The 17657-nt window shown below is 42.6% G+C and overlaps 1 protein-coding gene across 6 annotated transcripts in view; it reads right to left on the reverse strand.

The window, feature by feature from the left end:
* Positions 1-5764: 5764 nt before the first annotated feature.
* Positions 5765-17657, reverse strand: part of Ptprt (protein tyrosine phosphatase receptor type T) — a 1217152-nt gene continuing 1205259 nt past the window's right edge. For 5 of the 6 annotated variants that reach the window (XM_029554985.1, XM_029554983.1, XM_029554981.1 and 2 more), the window contains 3 exons: positions 17218-17381; positions 14237-14372; positions 5765-13349 (listed from right to left, as the gene is read on the reverse strand). In XM_029554985.1, coding sequence (XP_029410845.1) covers positions 13296-13349; positions 14237-14372; positions 17218-17381 — 354 coding nt within the window. In that variant the 3' untranslated portion in view covers positions 5765-13295. Of the gene's footprint in view, positions 13350-13521; positions 14373-17217; positions 17382-17657 lie in introns of those variants that run through there. The other variant, XM_029554984.1, reaches the window with a different exon arrangement.

Below are 17657 nucleotides of genomic sequence, written 5' to 3' on the forward strand. Positions count from 1 at the left end.
TTACTGCTGAGTAAAACTCCATCATATAAATGAACCACATTTTCATTATCCACTTGTCAGTTGAGGGACACTTAGGTTGCTTCCATCTCTTAGCTATTGTGAAAAGAGGAGCAACAAACATGGATGTGCAAGTGTCTCTGCAATAGGATGAATTCTTGGGTATATGCCAAGGAGTGGTATAACTGGGTCAAATGGTAGGTTCATTTGTAGTTTTTTAAGAGTTCGCCACACTGCTTTCCATAGGGGTTAAACAAATTTGCAATCCCACCAGCAGTGGATGAGCATTCCTCTTTCCCCACATCCTCTCCAACATTTGGTATCATTTGTTCTCTTGATCTTAGCCAGTCTGATTGGGGTAAGATGAAATCTTAGTTTTATTTTGCATTTCCCTAATGATTAGTGATGTTGAACATCTGTTATGATCCTTCATAGCCATCTTTACTTCTTCTTTTGAGAACTCTTTGTTCAGCTCCTTAGCCCATCTTTTACTTGGATTACTTCCTTTCTTGATTCATTCTTTCTTGAGTTCATTATATATTCTGGATGTTAAACCTCTGTCAGATGTGTCACTGGTGAAGATTTTCTCCCATTCTGTGGGTTTTCTCTTCACTTCCTTGATTGCTTCTTTTGATGTACAGAAACTTTTTAGTTTAATGAAGTCCCATTTGTTGATTCTTGACCTTGTTTCTTGAGTAATTGATGTCCAGTTTAGAAAAAACCTTTCCTATACCTATGTCTTGTAGGTTTTTCCCAATGTTTTCTTCTAACAGTTTCAGAGTTTCAGGCTTCGCATTGAGGTCTTTGATCCATGTGGGGTAGACTTTTGTGCAAGGAGAAAGATAGGGGTTTAGTTTCATTCTTCTACAGGTGGAGATCCAGTTTTGCCAGCACCATTTGCCAATCATGCTGTCTTTCCTCCAGTGAATGTTCTTGGCCCCTCTGTCAAATATCAGGTGACTAAAATTGCATGTACTCATATTTGGGCCTTCAATTTTGTTCCATTGATGTAGAGGTCTATTTTTGTGCAAGTACCATGTTGTTTTTATGACTATAGCTCTGTAATACAGTTTAATATCTGGTATAATAATCCCCCCTGCATTCATTGTTCTTAGTGCTCAGGTTTGCTTTGGCTATCCGAGGTCTTTGTGTTTCCTTATGAATTTAAGGGTGGTGTTTTTATTAATTGTATAAATTGCTTTTGGTAGGATGACCATTTTCCAAATATTAATTCTTCCAATCCATGAGCAAGTGAAGCCATTCCATCTTCTGATGTCTTCCTTATCTCTTTCTTTAAAGATTTAAATTTTTCATTGTAGACGTATTTAATGTCTTTGGTAAGGTTTATTCCAAGATTTTTTTTGCAGCTATTGTGAAAGGGAGTGTTTCCATGTGCTCTTTCTCTGATTGCTTGTTATTGATATATAGAAAGTCTACAGACTTTTGTAGATTAATTTTGTAACCTGCCACTTTACTGAACATGTTAATAATTTCTAGGAGTTTTCTGGTGGAATTTTTGGGGTGTCTTAGGTATGATATCATCTGCAAAAAGGGATAATTTGATCTCTTCTTTTCCAATTAGTACCCCTTTAATTTCTTTCTCTTATTGCTCTTGCAAGAGTTTCAAGCACTATGTTAAAAAGGAGTGGAGATAGTGGACAGCCTTACCTGGTTGCTGATTTTAATGGGAATACTTAGAATGATGCCTGTGGGTTTGTCGTATATGGCTTTAATTATGTTGAGGTATGTTCCTTCCAGTCCAATTCCCTCTAGGACTTTGAACATAAATGCATGTTGAATTTTGTCAAAGGCCTTCTCTGCATCTATTGAGATGACCATGTGGTTCTTGTCTTTGAGTCCATTTATATGATTTGTGATGTTTTATTTTTTTACAGACTTATTAAATATAATGTGTGTTCCCCAAATGCTCTTGGGTGTAGATCATCTACATCTGGTCAACCTACCAGGTGTCACACTCTTAAAGAAAACTCTTAAAACCGATTCTCCCTCTCCCACAGCTATTGATTGCTAATAGATCTTCAGCCAGGGCTGTAGCTTCTTGTCCACCACCCCATCTATGTTGGATCTTTGTCTGGCTTGAATTTTCACAGGTTTTATGCATGCTGCCCTAAGTGTTGTGAATTCATATGTGCAACTGCCCTATGGTGTCTAACTCTCTAGTCTTAGAACCAGTCTTAATCATACCATGATTACTATGAACTGTCTTGAACATCATGTCCCCTTTCATATGTATCAAGAGGCTAGGGAGGACTCAGTTGATAATGTGCCTGCTGTACAAGCAAAGGACCTGAGTGTGGATCCTCAGCTCCTGCATACAAGCAGCCATGTTAGTATACGTTTTTAATTCACGTGTGTGTGTGTGTGTGTGTGTGTGTGTGTGTGTGTGTGTGTGTGTGTGTAGGATAGAGCAGAGACAGGCAGATTTCTGGAGATCATTGGCCAGCCAGCCTTGTGAAATCCTTGTGCTTCATTTTCATTGAGGGGCCTTGCCTCAAAAAATAAGATGGAGGAAAACATCAGATGTTTACCCTGGCCCCCACCCCTATGAGCACACACACCCAAACACGTATGTGATACATCCTCTTGAACACATACATGTAACACACACACACACACACACACGCACGCACGCACGCACGCACACACCCCTTATATTGAGCATTGGGTTCTGGGTTGCAAAAGATGATTTATTTTGTACCTCTCTTAAAGTCTTAGTCTACCAGTTCAACAAAAAATACACACAAGTGCTAACTGTTCCCTTCCTCTAATGGCTCTAAAATGCTGTCATAGGGAATGAAATCCTCCTTATGAACTGCTGCATGGCAGATAGGTGGCCTCATGTCATATACCCACAAGACTGACTGCTTCTAGGTCCTCTGAATTCTGGTGTAAATCTGAATCCCTTGAAATTAGAGGAAAATCTTAGGTCAAATCAGAGCTACCAATCAGACTCCTATCAAGTTAGCCTTAGGAGTGAGTGGGCCACACTCCAACTGTAGCCACACAGGAATGCCAGGCTAAGACCCATTCAGGCAGCTGAAAGACATAAACTTAAACATGACGCCACTGTCTGTCTCTCTCCAGGACTGAAACAGATTGGAGAGGGTATTCTTTGCTAATGTCATCCCCAAAGCTGGTGTTGCATCCTTATAGCACTATGGGAACTTCTGTGTCTTGATGTACCCCAAACCGCTTAGCCTCTAGTTCAGGTATACTATGAAAATATCAGTGAAGACAAGAGATATTTATGTGAACACATTTGTATTGAAATACAGCCACAGAATGTTGTTACTAGAGAAGAACAAGGTCTCTCAATATATAGTTTGATGCCAGCTGTATGGAAAATGCATGTGTGTTTAAACATAGAAATAGCTGAAAGACACAAAATAGTAACAAATATTTTTAAGTAGGAAATTTTGCTTTATGTCCCCAAATAACCATGTATTAGTAGTTATGGCAAGTAAGTATATATGACTTTATAATATTTTCAAAGGTATTACCACATTGGAAAGAAATATGTCCTAAAGTATTTTTGCTACTAGACATTATACATCATTTTCCCTCTCTTTGTAATTTTCCTTGCTCAGTGTCATCTATTACACGTTTTGCCAAAAATGAATAATTATAGAACACAGAATAAGTGAGATTAACATGACCAAGGACAGAGTGACAGGGATAGTTAGTTGGCTGGTCACCAGATTTCCCCACTTAGGGCCAAGCCTTTGGGAAGCACATGTTTTCTGGGCTCTGTGGCTGTGTGGACACTGCATCGAGGGTCTCTCAGGCAGAGGGGCCCTGCCAGGCTCCCAAGGCTGAAGTACAAAGTGAACCATGGGATTTAGACTCATGGGTTGAATTTCTATCCATGCTTATGTCTGGATGTATCCAAAGAAGCTGGAAATTAGTGAACTCGAAAGAACTGGTTTTTGTTGCTTCTGCTGCTCTTCTAGGAAACGCAGAGCACATGTACCCAACTTGGAAACTGGCAGCTTCACTAGTTTGAGAATCACTCGTCCCCTGTCCCCTTGGGCTCCTCTGTGGTTCTTTAGCACCAACAGCATTTTAAACGATGCTTCTCCAACTTACCACATATTGTAATCACCAAGGGATATTTGTTAAACATGCAGATTCCTGGCTCCCGTCTCAGACCTGGAATGTTTACATATTTCCCAAGTGAAATAAATGATGTAGGTAGTTCTGAGATTAGAGCATTTAAAGGGTTCACCAGACACCATTGGTTTGATGCATAGTCTCAGGATTTATTGGAAAATTGAGAATGGCCTATAACTAAAGGTAGAATCTCTACCTCTTGACTTTAAGTATCTTCTCTAGATAGCTTTGTTCAATGGAATGATACAAGAGGCTGGACCTTCCCTCTCTTATTCCATCACCATCAGAACCATATGCATAGGCTCAGTTGCAGAAGTGAATTAGAGGTGCATACAGCATGTGCCTGGCCTTGAGCAGAGCCCTTAGCCAACAGAGGTGAGCCCAGCTGAATGCTATAAAGACTCGCATACACTGAGCTTTTGGGTAGTTTTATTGTGTAGCTACAGATGGCTGATATATCTGAATAGTTTGTTAATATGCAGACCCTGAAATTTATTTAGTTCAGTAGGAGTTTAAAAATATGTGTGCAGGAGCAGGGTGTGATAGCACACGTTTACTCCCATCGCTGGAGGGGCAGAAGCAGGCAGGTCTTTGTGAGATTGGGGCCAGCCAAGTCTACATAATAAGTACCAGGCCAACTGGAAGACCTGGGAGACCCTCTCAAAAAACTAAACTAAAAAAATGTGTCAGAGCTGAGAAGATTGCTCAATGGGCAAAGCACTTGCCATGCAAGCATGAGGCTCTGAATTTGGGTTCCCAGACTCACACAAACCTGGATGCAGTACTGTGCATCTGTAATATTAGTGCTCTTACAGTGAGATGGGGGATAGAGACAGAAGAATGTGTAGAAGTTCTTGGGCCCACTAGCCAGGCATATACAGTGGTGAACAGCAGGAGACTCTGACTTACGTAAAGTGGAAGGCAAGGATTGATATGAGGTTGTTTTCTCATCTCTTGACATATGATGTGGCATGTGCTGCACCTGCACTCCTACATATGAACACACACACACACACAGAGACACGCACACACACACACACACAACATAGCATATATACATACAGCTACTTTGTAGAAAGAATAAACTGCTATGAAATGTAAGGCAACATCTTTATTGCATCAAGGTAATAGATCCTTTGGGCTGCATGAAGACATTGGCGAAAGAGTTAGTTCCAAGCTTAAACTAATTCCTTTCCTTTATGAAATTCAGAGTCACTTTCTTGCCCACATTGGAGGAATTGAGAAGTCATCTTTTGGTAAACCCTGTAAGCATTTCACAATCAGTCTCACATCCCATTCATCAATAACAAGCACTTTAAAAGTCCACCTGTCCTCTACGCTTAACAAAGGTCCCATTGATTTTAATGTCAGTGCTCTGGACCACTCTTTAAAACCCCTGTGTTAAACCCAGCCCTTTATCAGTTCAGTGTACACTCATGGAAAATGCCTTGATGTTTCTGAGTCTCAACTTTCTCACATGAAAAGAGGGAATATGCTATAAATGTCCTGTATTATATTTGTGAAGATTAACTAGACAAGAAGAAGCCTAGTTGATAATAGTCTTTTTAATTTTTCTACTCCAGTTTGTCCCCTTCTCAACTCCATTCATCCTCAGGAAGACACCAGTGTGACTGTCTTAGGAAAACATGAATCTCAGGGTCACAGCTTTATTGTATAGATTTTTTTCAACACAGCCATATTACAAACATTGTCAGGGAACATTTACAAGAATAAATAAGATGAACTTGCAGGTGTAAAAAGATGACACTTCACTGTAATGTACAGTCAAAAAATATATCTGATATTCATTGACCTGACATTATTTACCTTCTGCTTTTTCAAGCTAGAATTAGAAAGAAAAAGGAAAAAAAAAAAAGAACATTGACAGCACAGTGCTGGCTTTATTTATTTATTTTTTTGAAGTTGATTTACTTTGTTTTCTCTTCTCACACGTGCTTTATCTATCAAACACCCAAACTGTACAAGTGCAGGCTGTTGGGATTTGTGGCAGAAGTTTCAAATAGTGTGGAGACTTTGGTCTCATGCAATATTTTATGCCCCATGGATATGAAGCATCAGCCTTCTTAGAGTGGAGTGGGCACCTTGTGATAACTCTTTGAGAGCTATGCAGGTATCAGGTAGCCAAGGCAATGGTAGAGTCCACGACTGTACCTTTGATTGGCTACTAGGATATAAAGAAGAAAGAAGATAGAACAGTGATTTTTGAGCCTGATTACAAATATCAGTTAACTTGGGCTAGCCCAAGATCCACTTGATGATGAAATTTATGTATTGGGAGTATAATTAGGTGTCAACTGAGTCACTGGGCTTTTGAAATCTGCTCCAATAGGTCCTTGAGTGGGGAGTTGGGGTTGAATTAACCTCTGGAGAGCATGTGTGATAAGTGAAGCCCAGTTCTGAGTCCTGCTTGGATCTTTATTGGTTCTGGCTATCATTGAGGGCCTTGATGGCCAGTGGGTCTGGGTGATGGGCTACTGTCCTCAGGGATGCCAGGAAGCATTAAATCTATGGCAAAGCAGCTGCTCTGTGAGTCTGGGTGTTTGATGATAACCAGCCTGGCTGAGGCCAGGATATGTGACTAGAGCAACATTTTGGCTGCTATAGGCAGAAGACTTGGGTGGAGAGCAGGGGCTACCTGCTTGCAAACCAAGCATGGCCTGCTTAGCTTGTGCTTTGCTGGTATAAGTCCCAACATGACTCCCGCTCTGCAAGGCCTCACTCACCTAAGGTGAAAGTGACCTAAAGGCCATCTCAGCAATGTTTCTTCTTCACTTTTAAGAGATGTTTGGCTTCTGCTGGGAAGCTGCCCTGAAGGGCAGCTATCTTCTCTGACAGAAAACAAGTTCTTTCTTGCAACTACTAAGTTTTGTCATTGGTCCCAGCTCCACTCACAGGAGTAATGAGACTTTCAAACTACGCTTGACCTTGTCCAATAATCTGCTATCCTGTGAAGGTTATGGGACTTAGTCTAGTATTCTGCCTGTCCTTTTAGGAGCTTGACTTTTATCTAGGATAACACCACTCTGCCCACAAAGTCTCTAGGAATTTTACTCACTGAGGAACTGTGAACTATATTATCCTGAGCTTCCAGCTTTTAGACCAATACTTTCCTGCCCAATATTCCAAGGCCCCTAGACATTCATTCTCTGGTCCAACAATGAACCAGGGTTCACATTTTACCATCGAGAGCAGCTCTTGGATACAGAAGGAATCCCTGTAGTTATCCAGTTATCAAAGGCTTTTCTAATAGATCATTTTCTATCCTAATCCTTCCCTATCTTCTGTATCAGCCCCAGCTGACCACCACTAAGCTCTGAGTTTGGTGGGATGCCAGGTTTTGGAGGGGCTATCAATGTAGGTAATGACTCTGCCTCTCGGAGACTTAACGTTCATTGGTAGATTTCAGGGGGTGAATGTGGCCCCTTTAACACCCTTTTCTACCTCTTTTGGAAGTTGTCAGGAGATATGCAAGACATGATCTTGACCTCTGAAAGAGAACTGTATAGCCAGTGCTATGCAAAATTCTCTCCTTGGTTACCAAGAAATGGAAAGAAAGAGCTTGTTCGGATATATAGATAAGGCAGAGACATTTCTGCTGTTTCTGAGGATCTGCTCTGTGACTCTAAAATAAATGTGAGAGAAAACTGGACTTAGCTAGACCCACTCTCTCTTCCACTGTCCACACCAACCTTTCTCTACTGTTCAGATAAGGTATGATTTCAAATGTGCTTCCATGCTAGGTAAAGTGAAGGCTCTGTACTTTATAATTTCTAGATATGTATACATGGACATTCTCCAATAGGGAGCCCTTATATGGCAGTATATGAACAAAGCTGACTCTCAGTTGGTCTCTAGTCGAATTTTCCCATTTCTCTACTACACTTGTCTGTGATTTGGAACTGGTCAGAGGTTGAGGAGAGGCTCACACTGATCAATCAATGGGAAAGACAAGTTGGGCTTTGTGGTAACATGACCATCTCTGTTCTGTGTTCTGTTTCATCTTCCTTCAGCTTGGGTTGGTGACTTGTCCCTAGATATCTTGTCTAGTGAAATCTGGTGACCTTACAGCTTAGGATCAACACCCTGTTCATACTTATCCTTGAGTACAGCAGTATCTTCTACAGTATTGAACATGTTTCAGCTTGGGTATATTTCTTTATTTTGTCCCCAGGCAGCAAGATCCAGGGGCATGATCATTTCCTTCAGTGCCTCTAGATCTGGTCGAGTGGTCACTGCTCCAAGGACAGATGGCATGTCAAGTGCTCCTCCCTGGGCTTCCCTTTTGACATGGCCAGCAGTCTTTCTGCACAGCTACCTCTGTGCACCGTACAGGAGTCTACACCATAGCAGAGGGACTCTGGATCCTGATGAGACTCCTTCTGAACCAGCATAGCAACCAGATGGAGGAATAAATAAATATGACTGATCAAAGAGAAAATTATCATCTTCCCCTATGTTCCCAGTCGTTCTTGAAAGTCCTAGTCCATCTCCTGGCCTGCTGTGTCCCAGAAGTGACCACTCAGCTCAACACTCAATAAGCATCCTTCATTCTGAGAATTCATTGAGTTCAGTTTGCTTTCTTTTCCTACCTAAAGCCTTCTAGATCAACCCACTCTAACATGGCCAAAGTGTTTTTTTATGTGTTCCCCTTTTCATGGATTTGGCCTGCTATCCTACTGTCCAGAGTTGGAGGCGCAATTAAAAGAATGATCTCCCCCCTTACCATGGTGTATCGGTCCATAGTAATCTGTCCTTCCTAGTAGTGCCCCTCTAAGGTGCTGTATGCTATAGGAATCCAAAGAGTGTACGTAGCTAAGGTAAAGTGAGGAATGTTTGAGTGTATGAAGTGTGTCCTCAGATTTTCCCACATTAGAAACCACAGGACTCCACTGAGACAATGGGCAACACTCAGTGTACAAGGATTTGCTGAATAAGACCGCATTTAGCGTCTCCTTCTCCTTTAGGATTTTGTGGTTCACTCTTCATCATTTCCTGTGGGGATGTCCTCCTTATTCTAGTCTGTCAGTAGGTACCTTAACTATAAGAAGATGAGACCTTAGTTGAATCTCAGGAACAGTGAGGACAGGATACTCCCACAGCAAAGAATGTGCCCAGGGGAGGGTAAGCTGGTGTTGAGCTTGAGTCTAGAATTGATTTCAGGAAGAAGAAGCATGGCTGGGTACTGTGCTCTCATTTCCTAAGTTCCGTCAGAGAGGTCTGAGCAGATCAAAGCTGCATAAGGTACAGGGCACATTCAAAAATATGTTTATATGGTCATACTTAAACTAATCAGAATAAATTAGTAAATGGAATGCACATATTGCATGCATGTAAAACGTGAGGCTATGAAACAATTTGAAGCTTACCATTCTGTGCTTTGGGTTCTACCAAGATCTACTGAGTAACCAGTTCCACTCTAGTCTCTGCAGTAATCCTTTGGGAAAAAAAATCTCAGATTCCATGATGTAAGATTATTGTCAGAAGCCAGATTATGTCCCGACTTGCTTATATGGACAGGTGACATCTATCTCCAAAGTCTGCTTACCAGTATTGGTGATGGCAAGAATCACAGACACTTCTTAGGGTTGCTCAGACCTACAGTGAGGGCCAACACCAGAAGCAAGTGGCCTCTTCCATTTCCATAGGCCTGCTGTGGTTATTTAGAGACTTACAGTCCACTGGCTGATCTACGATTTTCATACCAGTAAGGATGAAAGATGACAATATTGGGATGTCGCTTTGATCTATGCTAAATCTATCTAGGCCATAAACACATGTAAGTGGGGACAGTTCATGGTGTCTTGTTTGCTTCTTATATATTTTCTCCATAATGATTTCATGTCTACAAATGAAACTTAAAGGAAGGCCTTAGCTAAGTGAGGATATGCTTTTATACCTTTTCTTTTGCTTATGTAAAGATAAGCCTACCCTATAGGTAGGGTAGAGTAAGGAGAGAGCTTGGGAGATTTCCTGGGCAAAAGATGAAATCTAGGGTCGTTGGTCCCATTATCCATCTTATCTGAGCCCTGCTACATATCTTCCATATGAATCTTAAAGATGTCTCTACAAGCCTCACTTTCCTTTTGTCTTCATTTGTCTAAGGCCAGTTCACCATCATGTCTTTTTTGGAGGTTGGTTGAACAGTGTGAAACTATATGGTTGAGATGGCCCTTGATGGGGGCCATCCGCCACCGTGGCCTGAATTCTCCCATCTTCCCTTGAATTCGCTTTTTAATTTCTCACCATTGAAATGATACAAACCCCTGCCATTTTAACCTACCATCTATATCAGCCATTCTTGAGCAGAACGGATTCTAGGATTTGTGTTAAATAGTCCTTACTCTACCCTTACCCTGTTAGAATGAGCTAAGCTCTGAGAAAATAGTATACAACAGGCTGATGTGCTATACCACAGGCTCCTGGAGGCTGGGGAAATCCATTTGGGGTAGAGAGATAGAGAACCATAGGAAGCCACAAGGACCAGTGGGGGCTGGGCCCTGAGGATATGCTCAAACATACCTGGGAAGAGGCTCATAAAAGAGAAGCATAAGTCATGGGGTTCTTTTGCCTGCCTTTGCTTTGAGATGTTTCCTTTTGAACCACCAAAGTGACAGCCTTCCTTGATCAAGTCTGGTGTCCTTGGACTTCGAGACAGCTCCCAAGCTTGTGCCAATGGAAGCTCATTCCCTGGGCTCCTTTCATGTGTTGTCCTAGTGAGCTTGGAGGCCAGGGTTGCTGACCCTGCTCTGTGATAAAGCAGAGACCACAGGGTTCTCACAGGAGCTGAGTCTCATGATCCACTCCATATTTTGTTCCAGCAACAAAATAATGAGCAGCCAGACAAATAGTTAACATATTAAAAGCACACCCTTAAGGGAATGTCTTCACAGTGTCTGATGAAAGGAAAAGAGGCAGTCCTGCTGGTCCAGAGGGAGCCTTATCCAAAACTAAGCTGAGTGCATCACTGCTGCAGAGCTCCAACAGTTTCTTGCTACCTGCAGGGCAACTTCTGTACCCTTTGTGTTTCCTCCCGCCATTACGCCTGTCTTGCTACATTCCAGCTGGGCTGGCCTCCCACCTTCTCCTACCTTTTGTCCCTCCTGATATTTTTTCACTTCTTTTTGCCATTGTGAATGTTGATCCCTTGGCTTGAATTTCTTTGTTTTTCTTATAGTCTATTTGTTGAGACCTAGCTGGAATGGATGTTGTCTAGGAGGCTCTAGGCAGAGTGGCTCGCTCTCATGTCTAGGCGCATTGAACACTTGTGTGCTCTACTATGAATACAGTGTGGCTCAGCTTCCCTAGTACATAGTGGGGCTGAAAGGAAAGATGTCTTAGTGGATTCTGTGTCCCTCATACCCTGTTTGGGGCTAGAACAGCCTTCAAGACAGAGCTCCCCAGATCCCATGCCATTAAGGCTGTCAGATATTATGGCTCAGCCCCTGCTAGAGACCAAGGTAGAGGGGTTTTCCCAGGCTGGCTCCCATGTAGCCTAAGGGAGTATGAGAATTGTTTTTACCCATAAAGAAATTAGATAAGACTAGCTTTCCCAGGGAGCTGGGGGGAATAAGTTAATAAAATATATCTATAGGTTTGGGATACGCAAAAGAAAGGGCATCAGATAGAAAGAATTCAGTTTCTACTCATGGAGTTCTCTGTTCAGAAGTTTCTATCCTTATTTTTCTTCCATAAAATAACTGCTTGAGGAAATATGAGGAAAGTGGCAGGGAGTTTCGTTGCCATCACCTGGTCTTTGGAATCCAGAGTTTCATCACTGAAGAAGGTGCCTGGGTATCCTTAATTGCAAAATGGAGATAACAACCCCTTCTGGGGTGCCAAGGACTATGCGTGATGTCACATGAAAGGCACCAAGCATGGCACCTGGTTTACAGAAGATGCTTAAAAGTGTTGGCTCGCCCATACTTTGAGCAAAACCCAGAGCCTCGGGCCTAATTTCCTTAATGTATTTTGAACCAAAGTATGACTTGGGTCTCCAGTGGCCATTTTCAAAATGGTAGCTGGCTTTCTTCAGGAAAGAGTTCAAATTTGGATAGAAAAATTCTGCATAAACTTGTTGCTCTATCTTCCCTGGAAACAAGGGACCAACTTCCAGAGTGGCTTATCTCTCATGTTCAAAGGTTGTATTATCCCAATCTTGGGACCTTTCAAGGGTATAGACAAGAAATATAATAGACTCAACTCCCATCCTACCTTTTTTTTTTTTAACTTAAGAGAAGAAGATTTTACACCTTCAACTTCTTCCCATAAAGAATATCTTTTTTTCACATATACTTGGGAAAATAATCAAATCCTTTCTGGATCGTCTTTCCCATAAAAAGTACCAGGGTTATGCTGTACAGATCAGTGAGAGCTTTGCCATGGGAGGCTGGCCCCTTCTACCAAGAGGAAGAGGAGCAGCAACATCTCCTGTGGATTCTCCTCCTTCCACGGACTACGGAAAAGCAAAGAAAACCTTTGTTGAAGTATGCTGTGGAGACGGCTGGCTGACTGGTGGATGACAGAGGGTCAAGGCCTGTCTAGAGAAAGCAGTAATGGGCCAATCCCCATGCAGCTAAGGAGGATGGAAAGAGCCTCTGCTGTGATGCATCTAGGGGCCATCCAGTAGTCACACTGATCCAGACTGTCAGGTTTCTGGTGCCAGAGGCCTCTGAAGGAGATTATAGGCTCCCAGTGACTTCCAACATCCCAATCTTTTACAAGAGAACATAGAAGAACTCACATGCCAACCCTCCTAAGGACAGCAAAGGAGGTGCTGACCAAGTTCTCCCTCCCCAACACCTGCACAGTCAGCTTGCCATGAGATTCACAAACTCGGAAAGAACAAAAGCAAGAAGTCTGGGAATCAGAAGTCCAGGGCCTTCCTCGTGGGTGCACTTCTGTGTGGGCCTGATGTGGCTGGTCAGGGTTGGAAGGGAAGCTTGGGCCCCACCAGAGAAGCATCTCCCACAGCTACAAGGGACCTTTCAGAAGTTGCAGAGCCCACTACAGAACATGGAACCATCTTCTCCTTGGAGTTGGGCAGGCATGCCACCTCCGAATCCCCAAGTCCAGTCACTGTCATTCATGGAAAAAGAAGGCCAGCTGCAGTAGCCTCTGGACTCTGGCAGGTTCCCCATCCCATTGCGCTAAAAGGAACTTAGATATTCCAGTGCCACCTCGTATACAAATTTATATTGTGCCTGGGGTGGGGGGGAGAGAGAGAGAGAGAGAGAGAGAGAGAGAGAGAGAGAGAGAGGAAAGAAATGCATTAGATTACAGATGCAGATATTTTGGAGAAAACTTTATCTATAGACACATAAAGCAAAGTAAAAGTTATCTTTATCCCTTATGTGGACATCCTCCAACCTTCTGCCCACGTTTCCCAGAATGCCCAGCCGAGACCATGCCTTTTCAGTTTTACCATGTTGTACACCAGTGCTTCTCAAACTGTACCTTTAGGCAGAACACCCACCATGGATAACTGTTAAAAATGCAGATTCCAATTCAATTTGGAGCAGGGCTCAAGAGTCTGCATTTCTCACAAACTCCCAGGTGATGACTCTCTCGCCAGTCTGTAGTTTACATTTTCTGTAGGATCTCATCACACTTTGAGTGTGTTTAAAGACTCTTATATTAAACTTCCTTGTATCATCCGTCTCCACCGTTGTGCCTGGCCTTATCATCTGGGGCTTTGCTTTCCCACTCTCTACTATCCTTTTTCTACAGAGTCCTAGTTTAATTCTTCATATTGCAAAAATTAGCATAAGTGAATTAGAATAGGCTTGGGCTGAATTGAAAACATAATTCACACTCTACTAGTCTGGAATCCTTCAGTGACATTTTGTTAAGGAGTGAGCAGAAAGTAAAATAAAGTAGGTGTACTAGGATTAATATTTGTATTGCCCTGAAGGAAAGAAAAATTGGTGGGGTTGGAAAGAAACAGGAAAGTAGCAGTGCATGTAAGAGGCGTAGACTATAGGTACTCAGTAAGCTCAGCTGTTGTAGGTATTTCCCATTTGATGTCACTTTTTCAAGTCCAGGGAACTTCAAGACTCTGGATGTTGGAGAACCATTCTTGGAAGCTCACCAGGGTCTCCACCATGTTGGATTTGTTGTTGCGTAGTGTTTTCACAATGTGGAACACATCAATGATATTTTGTTGCTGGATCATCTCACACACGCTACAGATGGCACAGAAGGTTCCGCTGCGGCCTCCCCCATTTCTAAACACAGAAGGAAGAAATGAGTCACGTTTCTGGGTGCCCCCACCCAGAAACCTGTTAATCCTAAAGCTACATTATGGGAGTGAGGAATGGCTGTCCTGAAAGATGTGTGGCCAGGCAATGTTAAGAGCCTTAGCCTGAGCCATGAGTTTTGGGCTGATGTACTCATTGGTGCTATGAATCTTCAGTGACTGTGGTAAAGGTACTTTGTAGACTGAGTGTCAAGTTTTCCATTCATCTAAAATAGATTAGACTTAATGACCTTGAGCATTTAATTAGCTTGATGTTTCCTTAGTTCTATAAGCATGTTACAGACACTTCAAGCACACTGATTTACATTCATAGGATAGGATGATACTATGTCTTTGTATGTGGTGACTGCATCCATGCTCAAAAGAATGCTCTGGGTCTACCTATACATCCAATGAGGACAATGGAGGGCACTAAGTGGGTTTACCAGTATTTCTTCCTGTCTTAAATAACAACGATAATCGATTAGCTTGGAGCCAGCTAGTCCAGACTTTGGACCCAGACTATGGTCCTGGGGTTGGCCTAATATTTTTGAAATACCCGGCCAATGTCACAGCTCTTCTTGTATAAATTTTAAACAGGAGTCTACTGATCTTGAGTATAGGAATGGAGTGCTCTTGGCACAGTCATTTCTCAGTTGTTCCTTCTTTCTAAGCTTCATAAACTATCCTCACGGAAACAACCTTCAAACTCTTGTAAAGATACCTTGAGGAACCTACCTGATTCTGAATGCCTGGGCATGCTACCAAAGGCAGCTAATGATGCCATGTAATGGTCTATACCTAAGGAACATCTGGGCAGAAACTAAGACATGTAGTCAATTTCCCAGATGTTTTATCTACAGGAAACCTAACAACCAGATGTTTCAAGTACAGAAAATTGTCCTCCCTTCACTGGTGGATGCCTGAATCTCAGTGACTATTATGATGGATGCCTTGGGCTCTCAAGGATGCCCAGGTCCCTGTTGGTAGAATGACACCCCTGTGCTGGCTACCTAAGCTAGGTGAGATATAAATCAAAACAAATAAAAACCTCAAGTTAACTAACCTACCAACCAATCAACCCACCAACCAACTGAACAACCCCATGGGTTGGGAAATACGTGAGAGAAGAGGAAGCCTTCCAGAGAAGGAGGGTTCAGTATCTTTTGAAAAAAAAAGAGCACGGGATCCAAGAGGATGAATTGAGAGGACGCACCATGTCAGAGCCTGTGGGACCTTGAAGGGATGGGTGTTGTCCTGTGCTATGAGTGGGGGCATATGAATGCGTGGGAAGGAACTGGAAGGGGTCAGTATTAGTAGGGAACCAGCTGCTGGCTTCTGGGATCTGCCAGCTTGGCATGTCTGACATCACCTATCACCCTGACAAGGTATGACACATGGTATCTTCTTGGATTCCATGCAGATCTGTATCCTGAAGTTTTACAGGAGTCTGTTTTCAGCTCTCAATGTGCCTATAACTTGGTTTAAGCTCTAACTTTCCTGACATGTGTGTGAACTACTTATCTGAAAGAAAGTGAACAATTAGTAAGCTTTTGAAAAGACAACTCATTTTGAGGTCAGTGCAGTATAATTAAAGCCTCCACTGGTTCCTGAAATAATTATTCTGAAAAAAAGACTTTGGTTTAGATTTCCTGCAGCACAATATCTTTAAAGAGAGACGCTCTTAGACATTTTTCTTGGCCGCTTTTCCCCCAAATCATTGATGCTGTAAGAGGTAGGTGATTGTGAGTCAAATATTTATTGTAAGTTTCATACATGTAGATGGCTGTAAGTCTTAGCTTTTCATAGAACCCTCCTCCAAGACTCCATGACTCTTGCTCTCTTAAGGAATTATAGTCCCATTTGCATATTTTCTGCTTTGACATTTAAAAAATCTCTATGTTGGCAGATACATTCTTCTTTTCTGAATACCTCATGCTCAAGCACTGTAGGGTCTAAAAACGATTAACTTCAACATACCAGATGAATAGATGAAGAAACTAAGGGTCACAAAATTAAGTACTTTTCTTGATGTTGTACAGTTTGTCAGCTACAGTCTTCCAAGGTCCTAACCTTTGCCTAGCATAATGACATTGGGGTCCATTATACTGAGCTCTTACTTTTAAGACAGGAAGTAAATTCATCCCAATAACTTGATCCCACTGTATACTTGGGGGTACAAAGTACCTAGGAGTCTGAAAATCCATCTACAACAGTAGTGCTTTCTATGTCCCTGGTCCCACTAAGCCCAGGGTAAGAGATGTCTCAGGAGGTCAACGTAATGGGTAAGTTCAAGGTAACCCCATATTGAACTTTTCCTTCCCTCTTCCTTTTCTCAGAGACAGTGTGTGACGGTACGTTAGCCTGAAGCCCAGTGAATGCAAATCTCAGTTCCTCCTGCAGCATTCTGATCCCCTAACCCATCTACGCTTTCAATTTGCTCACTACAAACTGATTGAAGGATTAAGTTACTGTCATACCTTCCTCTTACTTCTCTTCAGGAAATAACACAGGGGGGTCTGGTCGTTGGGACCCACTATGTCCTGAGCTTTCTTATGCCTAGCAAGAGATACATGCCTCCTTTTGGAGAGTGGGTCTTATTTCTGTGATGAGTGCACCGGGAAGTGGCCTGTCTCTTCTATGCTGTACTTCGGTAATATATGACATACCAACAGTTTAGGAAAACTGGCACCCAGTCCATTAAAGGATTCCAATTCCTTTGACCATATCATTGTTGGATTATAAGGAATGTTAAGATGAGGTACAACTAGACTTGCCTAGGACTGAAGTCTCACATCACGTCACCCCACTGGTGTGGAGACACCTGTACTCACAAGCAGTGGACCACAGTGCGCCCCTCCCGTCCATCATACTGCTCCTGCCACTTCTCCAGTCGTCGGACCACTTTGAGCAAAGAACGCTTGGAGGGGGGTGTGTCCCGATAGGCAGGCCAGCCAATGTACTGGAGGTGCTGAACTATACGGTAACCATCCTGTGGCTGAGAACAGAGAGCTGATTAGGGTAGTTCTGTTAGAGATGCATGGGGATACAAGCCTTCCAGATTCCCTGGGGTCTACAGCAGAGTGGAAGATAGACCGAGTGGGCCTTCAGCCATGCTGTCATGGGCAGAGCATCTCCATACCTAATTCCATACCTTTGTGTACACTATCTTTTCCTCCTGCACCTGGAAAACTTCGGTCAATCTTCAGACCCAATTCAAATGTTCTTTCTTTAGGGATACATTCCCTGGTTCTACCAGCAAGACATCTTTCTC

The sequence above is a fragment of the Nannospalax galili genome, unplaced genomic scaffold (assembly GCF_000622305.1).
Source record: "Nannospalax galili isolate Female #2095 unplaced genomic scaffold, S.galili_v1.0 scaffold205, whole genome shotgun sequence".
NCBI lineage: Eukaryota > Metazoa > Chordata > Mammalia > Rodentia > Spalacidae > Nannospalax > Nannospalax galili.